The 20,591-nt window shown below is 60.5% G+C and overlaps 5 protein-coding genes across 5 annotated transcripts; all 5 read left to right on the top strand.

The window, feature by feature from the left end:
* Positions 1-168: 168 nt before the first annotated feature.
* LDBPK_262140 (hypothetical protein, conserved) lies at positions 169-936 on the top strand (the record flags this gene model as incomplete). The annotated part of the gene is made up of 1 exon (XM_003861751.1): positions 169-936. One exon carries the CDS (start codon positions 169-171, stop codon positions 934-936), a length of 768 nt encoding a protein of 255 aa, XP_003861799.1.
* A 934-nt stretch (positions 937-1,870) lies between these two features.
* LDBPK_262150 (hypothetical protein, conserved) lies at positions 1,871-2,212 on the top strand (the record flags this gene model as incomplete). Its single annotated transcript, XM_003861752.1, has 1 exon — positions 1,871-2,212. One exon carries the CDS (start codon positions 1,871-1,873, stop codon positions 2,210-2,212), a length of 342 nt encoding a protein of 113 aa, XP_003861800.1.
* A 1,178-nt stretch (positions 2,213-3,390) lies between these two features.
* LDBPK_262160 (hypothetical protein, conserved) lies at positions 3,391-5,067 on the top strand (the record flags this gene model as incomplete). The annotated part of the gene is made up of 1 exon (XM_003861753.1): positions 3,391-5,067. The coding sequence occupies one exon, from the start codon at positions 3,391-3,393 to the stop codon at positions 5,065-5,067; it is 1,677 nt and encodes a 558-aa protein (XP_003861801.1).
* A 2,435-nt stretch (positions 5,068-7,502) lies between these two features.
* LDBPK_262170 (hypothetical protein, unknown function) lies at positions 7,503-14,273 on the top strand (the record flags this gene model as incomplete). Its single annotated transcript, XM_003861754.1, has 1 exon — positions 7,503-14,273. The coding sequence occupies one exon, from the start codon at positions 7,503-7,505 to the stop codon at positions 14,271-14,273; it is 6,771 nt and encodes a 2,256-aa protein (XP_003861802.1).
* A 4,571-nt stretch (positions 14,274-18,844) lies between these two features.
* On the top strand, positions 18,845-20,590 carry LDBPK_262180 (hypothetical protein, unknown function; the record flags this gene model as incomplete). Its single annotated transcript, XM_003861755.1, has 1 exon — positions 18,845-20,590. A coding segment is annotated over one exon (1,746 nt), but the record flags the coding sequence as incomplete, so codon positions are not given.
* Position 20,591: the final 1 nt, after the last annotated feature.

Raw genomic sequence — 20,591 nt, forward strand, 5'->3', positions numbered from 1 at the left:
CTGCTTTCTCACTATCTCGGCTGCATCGCCGCGCGCGCACACACACACGCACACACAAACACACATGCACACGCATATGCACGTACTCGTAAACCCGTCACTCCTCACGACTCGTCGATGCGACTGCACGTAACGTAGCGGACCTCCCTGCGGACATTCATTTCTGTCATGCCCACCTCGGCCCCTCTCTCGAAAAGCTCGTCGCCTCCGAAGCAGCAGCGGAATGCGGCGGCGGCGAAGCGCGGCGCAACTGTGACGGGCAAGCCCAAGTCCACCTCGACGCTGACGTCGCACAAAGACCCTGTCATCTACCACGGCTCTGTCATTTTGAACAACCTTCCGGTAAACTACAAGAAGGTGTACAATCACACTGTGCGCCGCTTCTTCTCATCGGCGCAGCAGCAGCACATAAAGGACGTACGGCTGATCGAGGAGATCGGCAACGCAACACTGTGTGTTGAGGTGGATAGCAAGGCCACCGCGCAGCTCTTCTTCCGCCAGCTGCAGAACCGCAAGGTGTACGGCCGGCGCTGGAAGGTGCAGTACGTCCCCACATCAGCGACGGAGTGCAGCCATGAGGCGTGCCTGGTCGACTGCTTCCTGGTACCGCCGGCCTCGAAAAACTTGGCGGAGCGTGCGCTAAGCGGCATTCCTGGACTTCTTTCCTTCATAGACACACCAGATGAACCTCTGCCGGCGACCGCAGCTGCAGCCGCGTCCGAGCCGTCGCCTATTCAAGATGCTGACAACGATAGTGACGCCGATGGCGGCGAGTGGGACCCCTACCAAGGTCAGCAGCATCACAGGCTTCTTGTTTCGTTCGCAGACGAGGGCAGTGCGCTGCATGCACGCGCCGTGCTGTCGGGGCGCCTGGTAGGGACGTCTGGCGTGCGTATGTTCCTGGAGTGCCGTCATGACGGTGGTGCGGCTCAGTAGTCGAAGAGCCTGGGAGGGCAGGATCAGGTGACACTCCGTACACTGCCGCGACAGGTAGGGCAGATGCGAGTGGGAGAGAGCCCACAAGAGGCGAAATGCTGCTGGGGGATCGAGGATGAGAAAGCTAGGCGTGCACGAATCCATGGGGCGCCTTGGAGACGCTCTCCTCATCACCGCTTGCTAGCCATCGCACTCCGGCCTACCCTTTTTCGCTAATCTTTATTCTGTGTCCTCGGCTCACACTCCTGTGGTACCACTGCCTCGTTCTTTGTGTGCACGTGCGTTTGCGGTGTTGTGGTGGTGGCGGTTTGGCGATGCTGTGTGCTGTGATTCCCTTCAGAAGGGATGAAGCCCGTGATGATTGCAGTCGACTGCCCTGGTCTCTCAGTCTCTGCTTCTACGCTTACGTCACTTGACCTACGTAGCTCGCAGAGGTGTATGCGAATGCGAGAGCGCGTGCCTGTGCTGTGCGTGTGCGCTAGTGTGTGTGCGTGTGTGTGTGTGTGCCGCTTAAGAGAGTAACTCCATCCACGTGTGCCATGGATAAAGACAAAGAAAGGGTCACACAAAGATCTGCACTACCTGTCCGGTTGTGGGGGCGGCGATGTGCGCTCGCTGTCTTACAAGTGCGCGATGTGTTCACGCTAAGACCCCCTCCCCCCATTTACGTGTGTGTCTCTCTGGCGCTCCACAATGCAGCGCTTGCTCGCCTTCGCGCCACATCGACGGTGCTCCTCTCCTCTGTCGTATACATCTTCGTCCCAATCCAAACTCACCGCCACCTGAATCTGGCTTCTTTCTCCATGTCGCACGAGGGGACCCACAGCCGCCTTGGACCCGCTTGCACACGCACACACGCGCACAGGCAGGTCATACCCCTTCCCCCTACGCACAAACGCACGCGCAGTGCGTGGCGCTCGTACGCCGTTTGGACATGTCGCGCAACACGAAGGAGTTCAACAAGCAGGCCGACCGGTTTGTGGAGGAGTACAAGGAGCAGCGCATCGCCTTGGAGCAGTGCCTGCGATCCCGTATCAACGATGACATCAACTTTGTGTGCCAGCGGCAGAAGTCCGCCTACCTCGAGGGCATCGCCAAAATCTTCTGCAAGAGGGAGTACGACGCTGGTGTGGTGTGCCAGAGGGCGGCAGGCGACCAGTGGGCCTCAGACTGTTTCAAGGAAAACGTGGCGTTTGGCCAGTGCACTGACCGCGTCCTGAAACAGTTGTACGTGTACAATCTGGAGCACAACAAGAAGAACCCTGGCGCCAACTGACGGCCTCGCAGATCCACCAAGAAGGGGTGGAGGGGAGGCGAGGGCGAACGGTGACTTCGCTTCCCCACGCCACTCCTGCCCTTCTTGCACCCACGCTACGAGAAGAGGCGGCGGTGTGCCCCGAATCATGCGCAAAGCAAGAGGACCCGCTCCCCCTCCCCCACCCAGTGCGAGAGCGGAACGTGAGGCTCTCTCTCATGCACCTCGTCACGGCCTGTTCAAGGAGAGCGCGCTCCCTGGCTGTGCGCGCGCGTGTGCGTACTTGCGCAGCTTCCATTCCTCTTTTGTTTGGTGTTGTGTGCGCCCATCGGCCCTGATGGTGCTTCGCTGAGAGTGAGCTCTGATCACAGCAGGTGCGCTTTACGGGAATGTGCGGACTCACTTGGTTGCCGTCCTTCATCCAGGAGGAAGGGGGCGAGCGCTTAGGTTGGTGAGCCAGAGCGTGCGCGTCGCGAGTCTGTGCTCTCCCGTGTGCCCACGTTGCTCGCTCTCTCGCTCGTGGGTGTACGGGAGGAGGACGAGGAGTACCTGATGGGGGAGGGGGCTCAGCTGCGGCTCAGTGCAGGATGCGCCACGCCATCACACACACACACACATATACCAGGGCATATGCGCCTCGACGACTAAAAAAGAAGGAGGACAGTGATGGCTCCAGTAGCTGTCAGCGTCGAGGCCTCCACCTCCCCGATCACGGCCCCCACCCGCGCGCTCGCGATCACGGGATCGGCTAGAGCAGTCGCGCAACGGTACACTGGCAAAGATACGTTGTGGCGGCTGCGATGCCGATCGAGCACAAGTATCTCTCTGAAAGGAGGACGGGACGAGGCAGCTTGCGTGTCGGATGATGGCGCCCCATTGGGCGCGTTCAGAGCCCTGCCCGTTTTCTGTGCTTTCTCTTCTGTGGGTGGTCACTGCCGCTCTCTCTCAGCCCCTTTCGTGTACGCAGCTGCTTGCTGGCCCACCTCTGCACAGATTGGCACCGCCATCGCCCGCCTCGTTTTACCACTCCCCAACCCTTCTGCTTCACCATACCCTCTTCACTGTCACGCACGCTCCGAACATGCAAACGCCTACGCGTACACAGGCCACACACACACACACACACATGCACACGTGGTGCTTGACGTGCCTTGATTTCGTCAAACTTACACGTGAGGCTCAGCACCATCGCAGTCTCGATGAGCGGGTCGCTGGAATTACCGTCGCCACCGGCGGCGACGTTAGCGGAGGGTGGCGTGAGTGCTACCTTGTACCTGACAGCGCAGCGGTGGCGCTCGTACCTCCTGGAGCACTCCGTGGTATTCCGTCGGCTGCAGGAGGAGCGTGAGCGGGGGTGGAGATCGTCAGCATTGGATGAGTGGTATGCGCGACGGCAGGCAGACACGACGCGCTCGTCGGCAGCTGGCGCCACCGTCGCCAGCCCCTCTCGGTCCGCATCCGAACTGGCGGTGAAGCGCGGGACTCAAGTAGGTGAGGGCACCACGGCTTTCGTGAATGCGGACGTGACAGTTCTGGCCGAGCGCTATCGACAGCATGCGCGGCGCATCACCCAGCACGCGGCAAGCGCCTTCTTCAGGGCTGCCCCAAAGGTGAATTCGTCTGAAAGCAGCCATGCTGACGAGAAACCTGTGTCGCCTGCGCCGCTGTTTTTAGATCTCGGCTGCGCGCCGGGCGGCGTGTCCAAGTACCTTGTGGAGGACTTAGGATGGCGTGGTATTGGTGTAACGCTGGCGCGCGCAGACGGCGGCATCGAGGTGGACCCGCTGCTTCTTCAGAAAAGCACGTGCAGCGGCGCGTCGTTCGTGCTGCTTGACGGCGATGTGACGCAGCCGCCAAGCACGTGGAATCGTTCGGCGGCGTACGCACTTATGGAAGGTGAGAGTTGCGCGACAAGAATGCAGGCACAGGCAGTGCCCCGCGCATCCTCGGCTGTCTGCACAGCTGACGTTTTGCCGCTATCAGCATCGCTGTTCAAGTCGAACTCCGCGGCGGCGCCGCGCTTCCACTTTGTTAACGGCGGCGCTGTGCTTGATCATGGCCAGCGACAACGGCGGGAGAGAGCGGAAGAGGCGACCTTGGTGTCTGCCTCGGTGCCGGGCGGTGGTGTGATGCTGGGCGCGAGTGCGCGCGGTGGAGCAGATTACGCTGATACATCGCTGACCGACTCTTCGCCGTCAACCTGCGCGCAGGCAGCGGCGCCCATCCTGCCTTGGTTCAGCCTCCTCGTACCGCAGCTGAAAACGGCGCTGACGTATGTTGCTACAGGCGGTGCGCTGATGCTGGTGCACGGTGCCCCGCACTGCGCGAGCATGTTCATTCTGATGCGGTGTATGGAGGAGGCCGTGGGCGTGCCGGCAGCCACGCCCACGTCGGCGAGCCGAGGCCGCGTGCACGTTCTGGAGACGATGCACCTTGCAAAGGCGCCTGTGTACTTGCTGTGGACGGGCGTTCGACCGCCGCGCAAGGACCCGTCTGATGGGGCAGAGGCTAGGGCGATGCAGGATGCGCAGACGTGCCTACTCGAGGCGCTCAGCACAACATCGCCGCGCATCTTTCCGCTATGTCGCACAACGTCCTCGACGCCATATATCACCGCCACCGGCGATAGTCGCGCACTGTTACGCGAGAAGCAGCGCCTGTGGCTAGGCGAGTCGGACGAGGGGTTTGAGCTGGCCGTGGATGGTTTCCAGCGGTACGGTCATCTCGTCGAGGGTGTCTGGGGGAGGATGGAGGCGTTTCTCCGGCAGCGCCGCGAGCGGGCCGAGCGTGAGATGCACAGCGGCGGTGGCGATCCCCGTCGTGACCGGAGGGCGGTGTCCACGGCGGGCTTGAAGCGCATGCGGAGTGACGGTTGAGCAGGCTCGAGCTCTGTGCAGTGACCCCACAAAAATGCAGGTGCAAGCGGTGGAGTGGTGCATGTGTATCGCGTTCTCTCTGAGTGTGTGTATGTGTGTGTGGCTGCATTGCTCAGAGTTTCGGTCGCACCACACGTGCACCCTACTCAGTCGGGTAAGGTTATATGTGCGCACCAACCAGCATCTGCATACAGCCAAGCGCGCATATTCATCGTTCATGCTCGTCTCCGCTGACTCCTCTCCCCTCCCCCTCGTTTTCTTTGCCAGCGCCTGCCCTCCTTTCCGAGACCATGGCTGTCGCTTCCCTTTGCAGTGACGCTACACCGCGCTGGAGCAGCTGAGCCCCTCCCACACGTTTCGCCCCGCGGCGAGGAATGTGGTGCACGTCGCAAATCTAAAAGAGTTTTTCCTCTCGTCTTGAAAAGTGAAGCTGGCTCACGTGCACCGGTGTGCGCTCCTGCGCGTGTCAGATGTTCCCGTGTGTGCCCACGCCTGCACTTAGGCATCTGTGCGCGCGCTCGCCTCATGATCAGCTCCTTCTGCGAGCCCACTCCCCTTTTCCCTCCTCTCCTCTCCTCTTCTCTCTTCTCTTTCCGCAACAGTCGCGTCGAACCCCCGACCCCCCGCTCCGGTGTCGAAAGGTGCCTCGATAGCACGGCTCATTATTTGCTCATGCTTTTTTTTTTGCGTGTCTGCGTGTACGCTTGCGTGTGCTCTATTCTGTCGTGCCTGTGGCAGGGCCCCCTTGTGCATGTTGTACGCGCGCCCATCTGCCCTTTGTCCGTGTCGGGCTCCCTCTGCCTCTGCGCGTGTGTGTCATAGAATAGAAAAGGGGCGACTACGAAGAAAGGATTGACGAAAGCTGAGTCACCGAAGCAAGGACGCGGACTCACAGTCGGCTGTGCGCACATCCACCCACCACTTCCCACACATACACGCGTGCTTCAGCAAGCAGCCCTCTTCCGCGCACCCACATCATCCTCTCCAGTCGCCCACTTTGCGATCTCTCTCTCTCCCATCATTTACTTTTTATAACTATTTGTTCCTCTTCGTGCACGATTACCCTCTCATCCGCACCACTCTGTCGCAGCCACCGTGATCGCCACAGGCACGCATACCAAGAGACACGGAGAGCGAGAGCGAAGAGCGAGGGGCCTGTCTGCGGTGTTCAGCAGTTCGCGGAAAGCAAACACCACCTCAGCAGTAAAACAAGGTACAAAGTTAGTAGCCCAAGCCGCGGAAGGGTGACTTCAGCGCCGCACGCGTTGCAGGTCTTGCTTTTGGCCGGCATCCCCCCCCCCCCCCAATAATCCAAGCGCTTCCCTGCGCGGCAGCCATCGCCTCTCTCTGTGTGTATTGAGTGTATGCTGCTGTGTAACCTGTGTCGGATCGTCGGTAGTTCCAGCCTTGTGTTTTTTTTTTTGTTTCCATCTTGTACTTGCGTGCGGTGTTTAAGCGGCGTGTGTGTGTGTGTGTGTGTGGCCGTTGGCGAGAAAGCGGGGGGGGGAACAGGCATAGGCACGCTTACTCGCAGCACAGCAACAGGAGCCGTGTAGCGCTGGTTTATCCGATTACTTATCGCAGTGTGTATTTGGAGCACCTGCTGTGGCGAATCGCTGCTGGTCTGCTGCTCAGTTGGCGATAGTGGTGTATATCTCTGTGTGTGTGCGCTGTAGTGTGTCTCTCGTCTCCATCGTTTCTTTAACCTTGTCCCCCTTCACGTCACATCGCTCTTGGTGTGTTGTGCTTTCGTTCTCCGGTTCTTTGTGTTTCTTTTTTCCCCTTCTCTGTGCCTGCTGTTGGTCGTACGTGCGAGCAAGGTGAAGCGGTGGCCGGAACACAAGAAGGACGTCTGGCATCATCACCTCGGCGCGCGGTGTATGTGCGTGTGTGTGTGTGTGACAGGTAACACGAAAATAAAGTTTCCCTTCTCCTTGTGTGTGTGTGGGAGGGGGAGAGAGGTGGTACGAGTAGTGTTGGTGGCGGGTTTGTGCACGCGTGCGTGGTGGTGCGCACGGCTTGGCTATCACCGTGACCTGTTGAACTGTGCGTGGGCCTCATCGTCTTTCCTTCTCAGTTGACCTCTTGTCTTTTTTTTTTTTAAATCGCCCTCCCTTCTTTTCGGCTCCCTCCCTCCTACACGTTGCGGCTGCTCCTGGCATACATCAGTGGCCACACAGCAGTAAAGGCGTGTTTGCGTCTGTGTTTCGTTGGATATATGGTTGCCGTTCCTTTTTGTTATTGTTTCCTCCCCGCCCGTCCCTCCCCCCCCCTCCTCGCCACCTGCCCCTTTTCCATACACTTGCATACACAGCAGCAGCAACGTGCGCACTTGTGCACACATCTTTCCGCAACTCCTTTGCATCTATATCTAGATAGTCTCCTTCTCTTCTGTTCGTGCAGGGCCGGAAGAAAAACGCCCGATTTTTCGCGTCATGTTCAACACGGATGCTGCGGACGCATTTTACCTGCGCCTTAGCAATGCCTCCTGCCTTGACGTCTCTAAAGAGAGATGCAGCCCTACCTCCTCTCGTCAAGGCTTCCTGCGGCACCGCGGTGATAGCCTCAGTGGGCCTGGTGACTCCTACGCTTATGCGATCAATGACGCGGAGCACCACACCTCGCACAGCAGCAAGATGCTAGCGTGGCCGTCTCAGCCTCAGAGCGGCTCTTCACGTGCCTATACGCGTCTCGAAGGAGTCATAGAGCCTGGAACGCCGTACAACCCCGTCAACTCTTACCCTTGCCCCTCGACGACAACAGCAAACCCATCGTCCGCCACGGCAACAGGTGGCGCGCTGCACTTACCGGCCGCGCACCGTCGCGTAGGTGCGCCGCTGCCCGTAGCCGGCAGCGGTGTGTGGGAGCGTGCAGACTATCTTCCCCGTTCATGCCGTGCGTCGTCAGCCGCGGCGCCGCCAGCATCAGTAGTTCACTCCAGCGACGCCTCCAGAGCTACCGCGATCACGTCCACCCGCTTTGCCGGTGGCGGCGCAGGCGCCAACTTACTTCCCCAGCGCGTGCGTATCCTCAACCGCAACGGCGTGAATGGCGCTCGCTTGTACGGGTCGATGGGGATGACGACGCTTTCTGTCGCGCGGGGTGTCCGAGCAGCTTCGGGCACGGGATCGACTCAGCGACCCTCTAGCGCCCCTTCGACGGTGTCGGCTGCGGCAAGCGGCCGGCGCGACGGTGTTTCTTCAGCTGCGTGTACGACGAACACATACAGCAGTAGGGGTGATGAGTTTGGAAGGCTTCTGGCCGCCTCTGCGTCACAATCTCCGCTCGCCTCCGCTTCCCGCTCGCAGAGGGCGACGGAGCATGAGCTACGCACATCAGCCCCTGTCGCCCCTTCAATCCATGGGCTAGCTCGCTACTCGTCAGAAGACGCGGCGGTTGCCCGACGTAGCGCAGCCGCCAGCAACGGCAGCGGCGCGACGTCATTGACAGCGGGGCAACGGGTGCGGCCGTACTTGCCGCCGTCCTCATCAGCAATCTACAAGCGCACCGCGACGGCGGCACTGGTGCAGGACGATGGGGATTATACCGCAGTTTCCGCCATGCCGGCACACTCCACGCGGTGGTCCGCAGACCCGCCATCGTCACCGGCGTCTGTGCGTTCAGCCCCCACAGACGCAAGCTCACTATTAGGCAAAGGCGAGTCAGCTCTCAGCGCCAGGTCTCCAAAGAGAGCGCAGTCGTACAAGGTCTCGTCGACAGTCGCTGAGCAGGCTCCACGCAGCAGCGAGGTGGACGTTGCAGAGCACGACATCGACGAAGGCGCATCGACGTGGTGGACGGTCGACATCGTCATCAACTCTGCTCCGTGCCACGGCAGCTCCGCGTACGAGGAGGCCGCAGCAATGAAGGCGGCAGCGCTGTTGCGGTCACCAGCCGACATGCGCACGCTCCGGTCGGTTCAGTGCCGGGCACCGGTGCTACCGGCCGATGCGTCAGCAGACGAGGCATGGACCATGACTCAGTCTCTTCTGCGCCGCGTCGCGCTTGCATCCGTCGGCGCCTCCTCGCCGCCGTGTGCACCGCAGGGCTACTTCTGTTTCAACACAGATTTTAACGAATACGTGCAGCTTTCCGCGGACACGCTGCCGCTGGCCAGTACGCTGTTCAGCGTCGTGATGGTAGCATCATCAGTCGACACTGCCATCGCGGAGGAGGGTCGCGCAGGCTACGCAGAGATGCCGGATGCAACGACGGATGAAGCAAAGACGGCCTTTGTGTCGACACCATACCCCGCTACTCTCGATCACTACCTGCTCACGGGCGCAGCGCCATCATGTAACCACGATGGCGCAGCGCCACAACACCACTGGAGTGACGCCGCCGAGCGTGGCGCGGCTGCGGCCACCCCGCGTCCCCCTAAAGGCCGTCGTAGCTCGGTGCTTCGCCATGCACTGCGCCCCTCGTTGCAGCCACATAGCTGGGAGGGCTCAACGCCGTCGCCGCTCCCGCCGAAGCCGCCTGCTGCCGCGGGCACTGCAAGCCGACACCGACCTGCATTCGACGGGAGCGCCAGCAGCCACCAACATCTCACCCCAGTGGAGGAGGTGTCCCCATACCCACAACTCCCTCGTAGGTCCTACGAGTCGGCGGTGATGTCGCCAGGTGCGCGGGGCAACGACGACTCCGCCGGCGTGATTCTTACGTACGACGGCGATGCAGGCGAGGACGACAGCTACCCAAGGATCTCGTACAGTGTGGAGAGCGATGCTGCTGATGCTGTCTACGGTGCCGCGTCTCCTCCTGCGCCGCCGACGTTGTGCAAAGGTCGTGCGCACGACTACTACGTGGATGGCGATTGCGCCGCGAGGGAGGAGATGGACGTTACTGCTGGTAGCCGATACGGTAATGACGCCGTGGGCTACATCGATGACGACGACGAAGCTGCCCCACAAGCGGAGGCAGAGGAGGTCTTTGGCGCGAATGTAGTGTGCACTACCAAGGCGGCGGAGCATCAGCTTCGCGCGAGCTGCGACAGCAGCAGCAGCAGCAACCCTGAGCGCACCAGCCGCCTTCGGTGGTTTCATAACGCGCCACCATCATCGAAACCGTTGACGCAACCGCTTTCAAGCCCCTCAGCTACGCACGGCGTACCCGCCCGGCCGGGAAGCGATAGCAATGCCTCGCCACAGCGTCCTCCAACGGCCCCCACCCAAGGCTACAGCCGCGTAGGGGTTTTTGCGGCAATGCAAAGGCCCTCTCCATCGACCCTGCCCGCTACCCCTCTACAGCCGACGCCGCAACAACTGTTCTTTGACGATCCAGTCCTGCAGCGCCACTTCGAGAATGCGTGCAAGCAGTCACCACCATCTCCACAGCACGCTGCAGGGAGCGCAGAGGGTGGCGGTGGCGGCTGCTACCCTATCTATGTGCCGTCCCCGCCGCGCACGGTTCCAGTGCCACCATCGCCACCGCTGCCGCCAGCACCGCCGGCGCACGGCGCCTACAGGCCTGGGGCGCATCCATACTTTGACCCCTCCCCGTCGACGGCATCGTCCGCGCCTGGGTTTGCGCCGACGCCGCCATTCAGCGTATATGGCACGGAGGCGTTGACAGCGATCATGAATCGAGCGCAGCGTGACCCCCTGAATGTTTTGCTGCAGAGGTCCGCCCAGCCACGGCAGCAGGCACCCGGCTCTCAGGTGCCTTTCCGGCCACCACCAGCACCAGCCTCTAGCGGTGATGTCGCTGTCTCCGCCGCCCCTCTACGAGCGGTGACGTCAACGAGGCCTCAGGCACCCCGCGCAGCAGTAGACTCCGCGGTGGACTCTGCTGCCGCCGCTACGGGTGGAATTGCCTCCACTGCTCACCGGCTCATCGCGCCCTCGCTCAGCTCGCTCTCTCGTCCTCTGCCGCTCCCTGTGACGGGCGCCGTCGTCCCTCAGGCTGTCGTAGCACCGCCACCAACGCCAGCGGGGTACTGCACAGAGACACCAATGCGCCACGACCGCTCTCCCTCTCCGCAAAAAGAGGAGCGTTCTGCAACGACGGCCGTCGAGGTGGATGTGCCGCGTGAAGTAGAGGCGGATGCCTCGGTCAGCGCCCACGCTGCGGCCGCTGCGATCGCGGAGCTCCCCAAGTCGTGCGCGGACGCAGTGAAGGCGCCTTCGCAAGACGATCAGCACAACAGGGAGGAGGCTCAGCGCAATCATAGTACACGCAATGCACCAACTCTGGTGGGCGTTGAGAAAGACAAGGCGGCTGTCGGCACGAACGCGGACGCGGATCATGACGCAGAGGGGCCCACTACTGTCACGACGGCCGCGGCAGCCGTCGATGAGAGTAGAAAGAGCAGGGACGGTGGTGGTGACGCTCGTGGGTACTTGGCCGACGCAGCGACAACACCGATGCCTACAGCTGGCAGTTCTGCTCCAGCTCCTGCTGCCGATGAAAGTGATGCGGTCGCTGCCGCTGTGGAGGTGCCCAAGGCGCCCACGCGGACGTCTCCGACAGACACCGACGTGGAGCTGCCGGCCTCCGCTGTCGGTGCCGAGGGGTTTGACACTCTGCCTGCCAGCGAATCAGCTGCCGCCAAGGAAAAGAACAAGGATGACTGCGGCCACTCCCAGAACCACGCTACCGCCCCCGATGCGTACCCAATGGAGGCCGGCGACCTTGACACCATTCCCACTGTCATCGCCGTGGCTGCTCGTCAAGCTGCGGACAAGGTGGCCGACGATTCGCCTGAGCAGGCGGCGCTGTCGCCGGAGGCGCCGCACACGGCCGCCACGGCTCGACCAGCTGAGTATCCCATGGAAGCGCCACGAGCCCAGGGCGACGGTGACATAGCGGGCGGGGCCAAGGTGCCCGGTGAGAGTACCCGCCTTTGCGAGAGCGCCGCCGAGGTCGTGGGCATTGCCGCGCCTGACAGCACAAGTGGCCTAGGTGCCCACATTGCGGCAGAAGAGGCTGTAGGGAAGACCCCGGCCAGTGATTCAGCCGGCGAGCCGGTGGACGCCGGACAGTCCAACAGACAGCAGGGGGAAGCAGGCTGCACGCCAGAAGACGACACCCCTGATACCAATGTCTGCGGGGCACAGTTGGAGGCCAGTACCTGCGCCGATGATGTCCCTCTATTACTCTCAGAGAAGCAGCCTTCCTCGGTAGCAGACGGCATAGCAATGAACGCCGAGGGCAAGCGCGAGGAGGGCGAAGAGGTGGACTTGGCCTGCCTGGCGGAGCCGGCGCTCCAGGCGTCATCAGAGGTGTATGGTGACGAACACCACGCTGTCGTAGGTGATGGCAGCAAGGCTGCGTCGCCGCTACAACCTGATCACAGCGCGGAGTTGAGTACTACCACTGATAATGAAGGAAACAAGGCATCCAGCGAGGCAGGAACTTCAGCTACGCAGCGGCTAAAAAGAACGAGTGATGCGTCAGGCTCACCGCAAGCCCTCGACTCCGACAGCGATGACGAGTTGGCCAACGGTGTCGCGGTGGACATGCTATCGAGCGAGAGCGCGGCAGCGGAGAAGAACCCATTCGGTGCGGCGACAGAAGCAAAAACCCTAGCAACGCAGCCAGATGTAGCAGCGGCCGCTGCACCCGTCATCCCAGTCGGCGATTCGACTGCGTTTTTGATGATTGCTGCGGCGAAGTTGCTGCCCGCGCCTGTGATTTCGGTGGCGACCCAGCGGGAGAAAGATGAAGACCCGGATGCGCCGCCGCAGGTGCTACATCACCGCGCCGCCGCCGCCGCTGCGGCGGCGGTGGCGGCCAACGCCTTCTACGGCTTATGGGAAGAGTCGATGACGGAGGATGGCACAGGTGACGGCGACGACGCCGGTGGCGCCGACCACGGCGACACAACCGCCGTGGGCGGGGATGAAGAGGAAGGAGATCAACAGGATCGCAGTGCCACATCCGAGGCTGTCACAACCGCCACGATTACGACGAGTGAGGACGACATTGAGGGGGCAGTGGATGTACCCATGGACGTCTTCCGCGACTCCCTCTCCCTCACAAACACGCCAACGCTGATCCGCCGCGGCGAGGGGCGGGATGAAAACACGTCGATCGCCGCGACGGCGAGCTTGGCAGACGCGATCGACATGCTCACCCACACCATCGGCTCCGACATGTGCCTGCCGCCGGCGTCGCGTGCTGTGACACTTGCTGCTAATCCTGACGCGGGCGTAGGCTCTACGGACGTACTCTTCCATCTCCATCACAAAGAGTTCTCATCTGCAGTCGCCATCAAGGCTACAGGAGGCGCAGCTGCGGCCGTTGGCGATATCGGCGTCGCCGCCGAGACATCTGTCCATAATGCCGGAAACGAGGCGTCCGCGTTTTCTGCAGAAGTGGCACAGCGCCTCCAAGCTTCCTCGCGCGCAGCACATTTCTTGTCGCCCGCGCCTGCATCCTCACCACCGTCGGCGGCGTCACAGCCGGTCGCATCGCCGAACGGGTCTACGGCGCAGGCCACCGTGGACGCCAATGCTGATGGCGATCGCTTCTCGAGCGGTTTGCGAGAGGCAGAGGCGTCGCCCGACGCCGTCAACGACGAGCCACGTGTGGAGCCACACAGTAGCGCCGCGACCCACGTGGACGGCCCCGTACTTCCGCTCTGTGAGGTGTCTGGTGACGGCGCAGCCGCCCTCAAGATACCGATGACCACAGCGGCTTTAGAGGTCGGCACGGCCGACGCCCCGCAGCCATCGCCGTCGCTGCTGCGCCCCTTTGCGCCAACGTCGCAGACACCGAAGCCCGCAGCGCCGCTGTCACTCTCGCCGGCACAGGTACTATCACTGCCCACGCCGTCGTTGCCACTGTCCCCGCCGCTCAGCGAAGGCGCCATGAAGAAGACGATGGTGCTGCTGGGCTTTCCCGGATCGGCGTGGGAGTTCATCATGACCCACCACTACGAGGGTATGCATGACGCCTTCACGAAGGACTCTGCCGTGGCCGCCAACGTCCCCATCTCCGCGATTCAGGACGTGCGCTATAGCAAGGGGAGCCTCATGGTCGACCTGTATGTGCTGCACCCGGCGAGTTCCAGTGGGGATTTCATTCGGGATCGGATGTCTAGCTACGCATATCCGACCCTCTGGGCCTTTTACGAGGTGAAGAAGCGCGAGAGGAAGCAGTTCCTGCACGGCCCCGGGATGAGCGTAACGGGTGCAATGCCGGCGCAGTCTCTGCCGCCGCTTTTAACGCCTACGCTTTCATCACAGGAGGAGGTGAGCTGAACAGCCTCGTAGTCTGTGTGTGTGTGTGCCCAAATGTGCGCGCATGTGCTTGGCCGACGCCCTCTCGTGATCTGTTCGGTAGAATCTCTGTCGGAGAGGAGGCCACTTCTCACCCCGCGCCCTTTTCATCTCTCGCTTGGTCGGAGCTGCCTCCTTTCTCTGCCTCTTTTGTCTGCGTTTCTCTTTGATGGGTCTTTTTGTTTCCTCCTCGATCTGCTTTCCCTCAGTGTCTGGGGCTTGCGTATGCCGGCTTGATGGCTCTTTCCAGATATACATGTATGTATATATATATATATACATATACATATTTTTTTTTACCCATGTCGGTCTTCTCTGACACATCCCCATGTGGCGGCCGCCATCCGACTCGACTACTCGGCACAGCCTTCTTGCCCCTCCTCCCAAGAATCATCATCTCGCGCTTTTTTGAGCTATGGAAACGCCGTTCTCGTTCCTCCTCCACTCCCTCCCTTTTTCCCTTTTTGTCGTCTCTCGCCTCCTCCCTCGTGGCGGGCGCGGTCTTTTCCAGAAGGAAACTGTTTTTTTTTCCCTTGGGCTGCTGCATTGCCTTCTCGCCTCACGTGTGTCTGGATGGTGCGCCTCTCTCTCCCTCATCTCATCCCTCGGAGATGAGCATGCCTTCTTCTATCCACACCTACACACACACACACACACGTGCAAGATCGCCACCGTTTGCGCCTTGTGTGAATCAACTCGGTGCCCATCCGACACGACCGCTTTCGTGTTACGTATGCGTGTCTGGAAAGGGGACTGGGGAGGGGGATGCAGGCAGACTGAAGAGGTCGTGCACCCTCATGTCTGGGGACCTCGAGCCATGAACTGGCAAGTGGCGTACCCCAGTTGGAGGCGCTCTGAGCGAATATGGCACTGATGGTGACGGTTGCAGAGGAAAAGCCTTCGTTCTCCTCGCTTTCCCTCTCATTCAATGGCGGCAGTGTAGAAGGTGCCCGCTGTATACATCTATATCTGTGTGTATGTGTGCCTTTATATTGTTCTTTTCCCCTCACCCCTGCTCTCCTGTACACTGCCTCGCTTGACTTGTCTCACCATCCCTCTTTCGACAGGCTGTGCCGACTGTGCGTGCGGGCTGTGTGCGTCTATGCGTGTATCGGGGGGGGGGGAAGGTGAGTGTCTCTTTACTTTGTTGGTGCGGTTGCCTCCAACCCACCCTCCTTCGTTTATCCATGTGCTCGCATGCTGTGCGGCCTTCCATACCCGCCTCCTCCCCACACTTCTCTCTTTCATCGCTTCCATGATTCACTGGCGCGATTTCACACACGCACGCACGCACACACACACACACACACATACACACATGATAGAAGGGTGCATCTGCACACTGACATGTCCACATTTCCATGTATCTTACCTTCGTGTCTCTCCCCCTTCTCTTTCTCCCGCTATGGTTTCCGCTGTTGGCTCAAGTCGGCATCTGCGTCTCACGATAGAGACGGAGGGACGCCCGGTATGCAGCGCACAGGCATACGCGGAACTCTGCATGGCTCCTTTTTATGCCTGGCGCTCTCTTCCTTCCGCTCTCCTTTTCCTTCGCTAGATGACCATCGTCTCTCCATCTCTGTCTGTGTCTGTGTGGGTGCGGTGCACCCGTCAGTATATGTATATGCATCCAAGGCGACTCATCTTACGCACCACCGCATCTCCCTCCCATTACTTCTCCCTTTCCCAGGACTGTTGCCGTCTTTCTATACACTTCAGACACGATTGCCTTCCACGAGCGCATACACAGTCCAGCAAGGGCTGTTGCTTCCCACCCACCCCCTGTCTTGTATCCCTTTGTGCGTGTGTGTGTGTGTGTGGGAGGGGGGCCTACGCGCGTGTTTATCTGCTTACGTCTGTAGGCGTGTGTATGCGTGCGTGCGCGCCTCTCTCTCTGTCTGTGTGTGCGCCCCTTTCCCTCCCTGGCTTGTTTTTCCAGCTTTCCATCGCTCCCCCCTCCCATCCCCTCTTCTGCTGCGGCTCTCCGCTCAAGGTATGGAAAAAACGGTTTGCCTCTCTCGTTGTTTTAGTCGTCGTGTCTCGTAGTGGCCTCTCGCGATTCTCATTCCAAACCGTAAAATCGATTGTTATGTCTCACTCACTCCATCTCTCCCTCTGCGCGTGTGTGTGCGCGCGAGAGTGTCGTTAAAGCCGCGTCGCATTCTCCTTTCTCCATCCGTCTCGATGGACATCCCCTCTTTCGTTGATCCGTGCGTCTCCCCTGTCGCTGGTGCCCGCCCGGCTTTTCTCTCTCTGGTTTTTGGTCACGTTTTATTTTATGCCGATGCTATTGCAGCCCGAAGTCCTCGTCGTTATGGCGGCGTATGGGTTTGCTGGACATGAAGGAGGCAGGCCGGGGCGAGTGAGGGGAGGCTTGATGGCAGGTGATGCCGTAGGTGAGGCGCACTCTACAGATCGTTCTGCAATCTTCATTACGCTTCCGGCCACTCCCACTCATCCTTTCCCTCTTGCACGTGCATGGATCATCCACGGAGTGCGTTGCTTCGCCTTTCTCGGATAAGCCACCATGGGAAGTGCTTCCCATTCCTATACACAGCCCTTCCTCTCTCATTATTATAATCGCGTTTTCTCTCCCCGCTTCACTGTGTAAACACACAAGCGCGCGCACAAGTCTGTGTGTCTGGGTGTGTATGCCCCGCCCTGCCCATCCTCAGCCCTCTTGCTTTCTCTTTTGGGTCGCCATCACTTCCTCGTGCCGCCTCTGGTGGACGTAGAGAGAGCGAGAGAGGCTGTCTTGAGGAGAGAGGACTGGGGCTGCGCGTGCGCGCATTGATGATCTCGCTGATTGCTGGTGGATGCGCCCCATTTACGCACATATGTAAACGTGCAAGTGTTGTGTGCTTTCCTACCAGGTATTGGTGTGTGTGTGTGTGTGTGGTGGTGGGGGGGGGGAGGGCTCTCTTCTCTCCTTCCTTCGCTTATGTCTTCATACGTTCGTGGAGGCTGTGCACCTCCCCTTCCCTTCTCCCCCCACCGACGCGTTTCTCTTCCCTCCTCCGGTTTCGTCGTTGCTTCGAACTAGGTTTGCAGGTAAGGCCCCATCGTTTTCTTGTCTGTCCCCTGTATGGTTCTCTTCCTGTGTACATGTGCATGCGATGTGCTAAGCTTGATGACCGGTGCTGCTGTCGTGGAGGAGAGGGAGGTGAGGGAGGGCGTATGCAACTGCGACGAAGCGCGCTGATGTCCCGTCCTGCCTGCCTCCCTCCCTCCACTCGCACCCTTGTGTGTATCTGGTGTCAGTTGGATGCCCGATTTCCGCCCTCACCTCTCTCGCCCTTTGTTGATGTGCCTCTGTGCGTTGATCTGTCTCGAAAGGTGTGCGCACTCAGCGCCAACGAAATCGGTGAGCATACGCACATACTATCACATGCAGCCACACACACACACACACACACACACACACACATGAAAAGCAGTGTGCGAGAGCCTGCACGCACTCTGACAACGTCGCTGTCGGTGGCTGGATCCCTTGTCGCATCTCGCATGCCTCTCTCCATTTCCTCTCATCTATCCTCCTCCCCCTGTTGGCAGTGTGCGGTGGTTGCTGAGAAGCGAGGGGGAGGGGGACTGGAGAAGGAGGGATGAAAGAGGCCGAAATGTCGCAGAGGGGGGGGGTGGAGGGTAGGGCAGAGAGAGCCCACTGCGGCAAGCGCGGGCGCTCTTCACCCTAGCCACATCTCATTCGAGTCCGTCGCTTCGCCGCCTCCCTCACCCCATCCTTCCCTTACTTAGCGGCTCTTCGCCTCCTGCGTTGGGGCAAGGGCTCCACCAGCACGCGGTGCAGGCTACCAACATGGCAGTTGTGTCGCTGCATCTGCCTCCTTCCCTACCTCACCCCCTCTTCGTATTCACAAAAGCAGGGTGCGTGCGTGTGCGCGTCAGCTGTTCAGTACTTTGGCTGTGTGTGAGTTTCTCCCTCTCTCTCCCTCACTCGCACTCCTGCTCTCTCGACTCTCTCCTCCCACGCCTTGCATTCTATCGCGTTGGTCCAACTCTCCGACGCTGCGGCACGCGCTACACATCCAACAGCCAGGCCGACGACACGGGCTCTTTCACCACTACGAGAAAAAAGAAGGCGAGAGGCATCGGCGTAACTCCGAACACCACTCTCCAGGAGCAGCAGCAGCAGCACGCCGCCCATATGCACACCTTCTCTGCTCAGCGCAGCCGCACGCCATACCTCGTAATTCGTTTTGACTCGACAGAGGTGAAGGACGTACGCGCTGCTGCTCGCCGTCAGCCACTCTCCGCCACAACCGAGGGAGGAAGAGGCGTAGTAGGTTGAATCACTCTTCTACTTCGCTCTTGTATCTCTCTCGCTTTAGCCCAACGCTTTCCTCCCCCCCCCTTTCAGTGGCGTAGGACGTGCTCCACGGATATCTCTGTCCACAAATCACGATTGCGGATACCTTCTGTTTTCACTCATAGATGTGCAGATACCCACCGGCGCGCACGTGCGATTCCATCTGCCACCGCTGTCGCTACGTGCGTCTCTTATATCGTAGCATCAGTGAGCGTTTTCGTCGACAAGCATGCAACCGCCGCCGTCGTTGTCACTGCAGCGGGGCGACAGTCCACAGAAAACGGTGTGCACACAGCATGCTCATGATGCCGCTTCGGCTGTGGCTGCGGGTCATCGAGGCGCGTCATCGCTACATGTAGCGCGAGCAATGGAGGCAGCCGAAACAGCTACGCCGTCGACATCGCGGGTGCTAGCAGAGCCTTCTCGACCTCTAGGGCAGAAGCGACAGGCACCGGCAGCCTGCCAGCGTCTTCAGCGACGCCGCGGCATGGACACGTTGCCTGCGATTGGCCGCCTTGAGGCTGCGCGCCGTGTGACCAACAGGGACTGGCTTCATCCCTTACGTGCCCTGCAGCGGCAACGGCAGACGGCTGCAGAGGCGTACATCCCCTATACCATCGCTGTGGCAGAGGCCGAGAACCCCCAGCGAGCTCGACTTGCGCTCGCCACCATGCCATTGGACTGGGATTGCTTTAAAACGAAATGCGCAGACGACCTCAGCGTTCCGTGGCCGTCCTCTGCCAAGGCGTACCGAGATGTCGACGCGGTGATACCCGCGCAGAAACGTCTCTCTAATGTTGACTGCATTCGCCGGTCGTCTTTCGTCGCCACAGAACCACCGCCGCGACGGCTCCTCATTCATGAGCCTCGATCGAGATCCTGTCAGGGTGGCGGTTCTTATTTTTCAGCTGCATACTCCACCACCTCGCGCTGCGGCGCTAGCGTGCACACGGGCACCAAGGATGAAATGGCTGATACGCTGGCTGTAAAGGTCGATGCGGTGACTCCGACGCGGGAAAGCCCGGCACACAAGCCGGCGTTACCGGCGCTGGAGAGCGCTGCAGACTCAGATGAGCACCTAAGCTGCATCTCTCGGCAGTATGCACGACTCGACCGTTTGCTCAGAGGCTACAGTACCCCAGACCACCACAAAATCGTTCCTTTCCGCGTGGTGCCTAACGAAACACCTGCGGCGCTGTCACCAGAGCTAGCGCCGCCTTGCCTCTACCCTCAACCGCCCCCCTCCACCAGCGTCGTGAGCCTCGTCGTACAGCCGTCCATTCAGCTTTCGCGGCGTTCCTCTCTCTCCCTCGGGGCCCCATTCAGCTCCTCTCATATCACGCCCGAAGCGCAGCTCACGCGCCTTTCGGTCACGCAGGTGCAAGGACTGCCCTCCTTCGCTTCTCTGACTGCCGCCACGTCTGGTGCAGTCACGACACCAGTGGGCGGCGCAAACAACACCCTCCGCCACTTCCGCGCAGGAAACCGACTGCTGCAGCACCCCCGCCGCCGGCATAGCGCAAGCTCTCAAGACCTCTCGAACAGCCACTCTCGACAGCACCGCCCCTCCACCACAAGGCCTCCATATACCGGCGGACATGCCGCACGCTTTCGGTGTCATTGTGCTTGCGTCACGAAGGGGCACTTTCACAACCTCCACCACCATGAGCAGCAGCAGCGCGCACACGTCGCTGCAGATGCCGACCGCGCCCTCAGCACCCTACGCGCCTTGCACAACAAGTACTCCCAGTATTTGCCAGTGACCCGTGGCCAGCCACACAACTGCACAGCAGCCGCTGAACTACAAGAGGCATCGCGCCTCTTTCCTCTTTATCCGTCCGTAAACCTGAAAAACCGACACACAGACCAGCATCACCACCGCGAGTCGAGCAATTTCTCCTACACACAACACAGAAAGAGCCCCGAGAGCAGCGCAAACGCAACCACTCCGCAGGAGGCGTACGAGGGCGTGGAGG

Source organism: Leishmania donovani, chromosome 26, assembly GCF_000227135.1.
Source record: "Leishmania donovani BPK282A1 complete genome, chromosome 26".
NCBI classification, from domain to species: domain Eukaryota; phylum Euglenozoa; class Kinetoplastea; order Trypanosomatida; family Trypanosomatidae; genus Leishmania; species Leishmania donovani.